General features: G+C 38.0%; 1 protein-coding gene across 1 annotated transcript in view; it reads left to right on the top strand.

Moving 5' to 3' along the window:
• LOC106105330 (UHRF1-binding protein 1-like) overlaps positions 1 to 6,000 on the top strand; it is a 29,945-nt gene that overhangs the window by 11,184 nt on the left and 12,761 nt on the right. Inside the window, exons 8-13 of the mRNA XM_013285621.1 lie at positions 462 to 651; positions 1,472 to 1,598; positions 2,504 to 2,609; positions 3,156 to 3,261; positions 4,340 to 4,431; positions 5,252 to 5,387. Of these exons, the coding sequence (XP_013141075.1) occupies positions 462 to 651; positions 1,472 to 1,598; positions 2,504 to 2,609; positions 3,156 to 3,261; positions 4,340 to 4,431; positions 5,252 to 5,387 (757 nt within the window). The remainder of the gene's footprint in view (positions 1 to 461; positions 652 to 1,471; positions 1,599 to 2,503; positions 2,610 to 3,155; positions 3,262 to 4,339; positions 4,432 to 5,251; positions 5,388 to 6,000) is intronic.

Below are 6,000 nucleotides of genomic sequence, written 5' to 3'. Positions count from 1 at the left end.
TGGGCCGGCTCGCCCACAACAATACCACAACCACACAGAAGACAGGCGTGAAGTGGAAGCAATTCCGCGTACAGTCTGATGAGTGTGGTGCCGGAGGCCTAAATTTAGTTCATTTCCCTTTCTACCCTTCTCGTAAGAGGTAAGGATGGGAAGGATAAATGGATCTGACGGTGGAGAAGACGCATAGGAAGGGGAAATATCCTTTTTATATGCGTCTCCGTTGTTTGATGGCGTTGATTAATGGTAGGCAACTCATCTGCAATTGCGGATGTCTATGGGCAGCGGTCGCTTTCCATTTCGGTGGATTCAGGTGGCCGCTTGCTCGTTTGCCACTTGATGAAAAAAAAAACCGTTTGATATTTTGACCGACTGCCCAAAAGAAGCCCAATTCGTCTGTATGTTTTTTTACTTAGAAATCGGTTCAGCCGTTTAGGCTACAAACATCCATGCATCCAAACTTTCGCATTTATAATATTAGTGAGATTTCAAAACTGTTTCAGATCGAGGAGCCCCGCGAGCAGTTACCAAGTCATGCCAGTAGCGGCGAGCGCGACTTGCTGGCGCGCATGTTCGCCAAGCACGACGTGCGCGAGACCTCCTACCACCTGCTGGCGCCCAGGATAGACCTGCACCTTTGTGATGACCCTGGATGTGAGTCACATTCAAAACTAACTGTTTTTTAAAATACTTACTACTGTTCATTGAAAATATCTTGTAGTTGAATGATTGTTAAAAAATCCCGTTTATTCCTAACTAATGGTTTCGTTAAACACATTTTATGACGTGATTCTTTGTGTTTATTTTAAACTAGCTTTTCCCATGTATATAGACTTGTGTATATTCGCTTGACATTATTTAATCTGTATTTTATTGTTTACTATCATATAATATTCAATTGAAATTTCAAAATCAAATGCATAAATGATATAGAAGAATCTTGCCATTGGCTGAGAATTGTTTGAGTAACCATGGTAACCTTTTTTTGTTCCTGCAGTATTTCAGTTTTTTCCCCTTCTCCGCATTACGATTTATCCTTAAAAATAGCGTGAAAATAAAGGCTTGTTCTGTTTACTGAACTAAATTTACCTAACCAGTTAGATTGCAAGATTTTTTCCGTTTTCGTAACGAACGGTAACATAGTCTAGGGTGACAATCGCCTAGTCACCCTTACTTTGGGTAGGCTCCGAGCCCCTCGGTGGGGATGTATAGTGAGCTGGTGATGATGATAGATGATCATCATCATTAACTTGCCCTTATCCCTTAGGGAAGGTCGGCACAGTATGTGCTGATCCATACATCTCTATCAGCCGTCATATCTGAATCCACTCCTATCTTAAGCATATCCTCTTTCACACAATCCATTTATACTTTCTTCGGTCTTCCTCTACCTGCCTTGTAGCCATTGTTGAAGATGACAGATAGATATGGAAGTATTATGAAAAAAGACGGATACTTGATTTTTTTGGTCTAGTGGGTCGTTCAGAGATGCCGTCGCTGGCGAAGGGTGGTGCGCTGCAGGTGACGCTGGTCAGCATGCAGGCGGACCTCTTCCCGTACCATAAGGCATCTGATGATAGGAGACATTGGAGGGGATATAGGTAAATATACATATTTGAGATATACATACAGAAGTACAATCAGGGAAACTGGCGGTATACTATCCAAAAAGATTTAGGGCCTGTCCTACCACTGGATGATAGAGGCTCAAATAACTTAAAAATTACGTCACTGTCAGATAGGGAAACAAAATCTGATAATTCCATCACATTTACACTAATATTTGTATTTTTGTATGTATTGAAATAACTCAAAAACTTTTTAAGTTTTTTTTTAAGTTTACTGGGTCGATTTTTAAAATTTTTTCACCGTCAGAAAGGTAATTTATCTGTGAGTAACATAGGATATTTTTTTAATTTCATGCGGGCGAAATCGCGAGCAACAGCTAGTATTTTATACGTTGGATTATAAGACAATATACAATTAGGTGGGACAGGCCCTTAGTTGTTTGAACGTTTTGTACACGTTGAGATGGCTATACGGAAGATTATTATTTAATTTCAGTTACCTTAAAAACATTAGTAACCCAATGACTAAATGGACCAGATATGAGTATTTTTGTGTCTGTTCGATTTTCGCCATTTTAGCACTGACAGTAGTAGAATACGAATTTAATAAATGATAGAATTTGTTGTAACATCAACAAGCGCTTTTAAGTCTGGACAAAGGAAAAATTGTATTTTCAAAGCCATTTAGAGATTTAGGAAGTTAAAGAAGACAAAAAGCCTTAACTATGCTTTGCTACTCATTTTTGACATAGATTCATTTATATTCACTGTCTAATTTAAAATGACATTAAATCAACAGTGTTGCTTGTAAAAAAATATTTATTCCGATAAGATGCACTTGTACACATATAATATTTGCTAAACCCACTCTTAGTATGCTTTTGGAATTATTTCTGTGTAAAATGACTCTAATGCATGTAAATGTTGGCATGTTTCAGGGAAGCAGCAACACCACACAGCCAGTGGCTATCACAGGCTTTGTCGACTTTCTGCACGACATTGCTGGACACATTAGACCCTAGACCCTTAACACCAAGTAATAAGGTATATTTTTGTTTGCATCTTTTGTCTATTACTAGCAGATTTTTACTATGGCAACACAACCACGTTTTATTTCATTTATCATTGTAGACTATTATTATTATTTTATGCTTAATCTACCTTCTAATACTTAAGTCGGGAATATGTTAAATTTTGTAGTTTTTAAAAGTTATAAATTATGAAAGTAAAATTAAATGATTTTTTTTATGTAAATTTACCAACACTAAATTTTTAATCTTACTAAATATTATCTATCCTTCCAAGATCCATTCTTTTAAGAAGAAAATTAGTACCGTGCTGTAGAAGTGGCGCAACACTAGATTATCGGTATAAACGTCACATCCCTAGCTGACAGCTGTCAATGTCATTAGAACGATTGATGTTTCGCGCGCATTTCTGACGGGATCTCTAGTGGAGTGTTTAAATTAATATCACTAGTTACAATTATATTATTTGTTTAAAAATACTAACACCACAATGTATATTTTTTACGTTTTGTAATTATTTTTTTTATGGAATTAATAAATATAAATAAATGTTGAATTGCAGCAAAGTGAAGAGAAGGCAGAAGCGGCCGTGTCTAACGGCGTCAACCACAAGGCGACTGCGGCCTCGCCCACTGCCAATACTCCGTCCAATAATGCTACTTCACAAGGTAAATACATACATACATACATACATACATATATATATACATACATACATACATTAATTATCATATAGCTCTCTGTTGTGTATAGAGAGGGTTGTTTAGTCGGTAACGGGACTCATGTTAGGTTAGGTGAATACTAATGAGCCTGAGTCTGACACACCAGGCATGTAGCTCCCATGTCTGATGGTGCTGTAAAGCATTTTTCCCTCTATAAAAAAATAGCTATCTGTTATGTGACTCCGTATGAAATAATAAAAGAAACTTAGCCAACATACCCACCAATAATGTATTTGATGGTGAAAGGTTTTTTTTTAAATCGGTCCCGAAGTGAGTTCATTGTATACATACAAAAAAACAAAGTTTTCCTCGTTATAATATTAGTATAAATGGTTTTAACGTACGTATAATTTATATCGCATGAATATCGAAATTTCGTTATATCTTGGTAATCTTACTTTATATGAAATGCGAAAGTTAAGATGGATGGATGTTACACGGTATCTTAGAAACGGCTGAATAGATTTCGCTAAAATTTTGTATAGATGTAGAACATAGTCTGAAAGGACAAATATTTAATTTAGCAGTGGCAAAATAAATTTTGCAGTTGTAGTGCCCGTTTAACATCTCAGCACTGCAGGGCCGGCACGCCCGGTGTAATACCACGACCACACAGAAGACAGGCGTGAAGTGGAAGTAATTCCGTGTTTCGTCTGATGAGTGTGGTGCCGGAGGCATAATTTAAGTCCCTTATTCCTTACCACCCTTTTCTCATAAGGAGAGAATGAGAAGGGGAAGTGGATTTGTCAGTGGAGGGGATGCATAGGAAGGGTAAATGTCCTCTTTATGTGCGTCTCCTCCTCCGTCGGATAAGGGTAGGCAACGCATCTGCAATTGTGGATGTCTATGGGCAGCGGTCGCTTCGCCATTTTGGCGGATTCAGGTGGCCGCTTGCTCGTTTGCCACCTTATGTTATAAAAAAAAATACTATTGTTTTTTAATTCTAGGACTAAAGCCTAAATGTGTCTAAAAAACCAACTATGTTCATATAAAAAAATATTAATTTCATATTGAAATATTCCAGCTTCCCCGACACGTACAAGAATACTGCAGCAACTCAGCAAGTTGATGACGACCTGCCTCGTGCTTAGGATAGACGATTTTACTGTAAATAAGGTAATATCTAATATCAAATTATTAATCTATTGGAATTTCGAATCCTTACAATTTAAACTTTAGTGTTTTTATATGTAAGTACAGTCGCGGAAATTCGCGGTGTTCCACTTTAGGCAAAATGTTCATTGCAACGAGACAAATTCACCTCTAATTAGATAGCAGTAAGTGCAACCGAAGGGATTATATAAGAACTGGTCATGTATCCCTAACTAATTTTTTTCGTAGACACATTTATAAGCTGATTTGTATTGAATTTTTTCCGCGACTTGTATCAAATTTTGGCTGTTAAAGAACACCGTCAGTTTCCCCGATTGTACTCTGACGTAATCACATCCATTATGCAACTTACGTGGTATAGGCGTGTAATTTTATGAAAACCTTATTTTGTTTTTCATATGTACTGTGACGTCATTTTAGTGGCAAACAAGCAAGCGGCCACCTTGATCCACCGAAATGGAAAGCCATCGCTGCCCATAAACATCCGCAATTGCAGCCTTTCCTACCCTTCATTGACGGAGGAGGAGACGCATAAAAAGATGACATTTTCCCTTCCTATGCGTGTCCTCCACCGTCAAATCCACTCTTTCCTCTTAAGGGTCGAAAGAGACAGGGACTAAAATTACGCCTCCGGCACCACATTCATCAGACTTTAAGCGGAATTGCTCCCACTTCACGCCTGTCTTCTGTGTGATCATGGTGTTACACCGGGCGAGCCGGCCCATTCGTGCGAAGATTATTATTTTGTTTTTCGTATGTACTGTAACGTCATTGTTTATTATGTACTGTGACGTCATTATTGTTTATTTGAACTGTTTTGAAGGTATCAACAGGGTCGAAGTCCCGCGAGCCGGCGCGGCCGCTGGTGAGCGCGGAGAAGGCGACGCTGCCCGGGGACGCGGGGCTGCTGCACGCAGAGCTCACCTTCTTCTATTACCCTGGCGATGTATGCTTCCCTGGTAGGGTTAGATATCCATACCTTGTCGATTTTTATTCATTTTGGTGTAAAAGCTTAGAAATTAGTTGTTTTGTTATTGAAATCCCGAACTATTATCTCTTACCAAGTTTCCACTAAGTGAATGTTGAAATTATTCTTAAATACTTCGCATTGGACTTATAATCTGTCAAATGTCAAATTAATATATTAATTTGGAGATGCGTGGTCTTGTAATTTAAGACTTTTTATATGATATATTAGCTTTTGACCGCGACTTCATCCTCGCGGAATTAAAAAAAACAAGTGCATATGTCCTATGTGTTCTTCCAGACTGTCCTCCACATCTATGCCAAATTTCATCGAAATCCGCTCAGCAGTTTAGGCTACAAACTCTAACAAACATACATCCATCTAAAATTTCGCATTTACAATATTTGTATGATTTAAATGGTCCAGTCAGATTTAAAAGATCCGTTGGGGTCTGCTACGAAGTTTCTTGACGAAGAAAATGTTCTCAAAAATTAATCAATCCTCACATTTGCTTAATGTTTTAAAGGCTGATTGCAAAGTAAATCTAAAAAAATGTTTCAGTATTCGGCCATGAGTACAAATTGTTCAAAAAAAAAGTTGGTCCT

Source organism: Papilio polytes, unplaced genomic scaffold, assembly GCF_000836215.1.
Source record: "Papilio polytes unplaced genomic scaffold, Ppol_1.0 DF822845.1, whole genome shotgun sequence".
Lineage (NCBI taxonomy): Eukaryota > Metazoa > Arthropoda > Insecta > Lepidoptera > Papilionidae > Papilio > Papilio polytes.
This window is presented reverse-complemented; position numbering and strand designations above follow the sequence as displayed.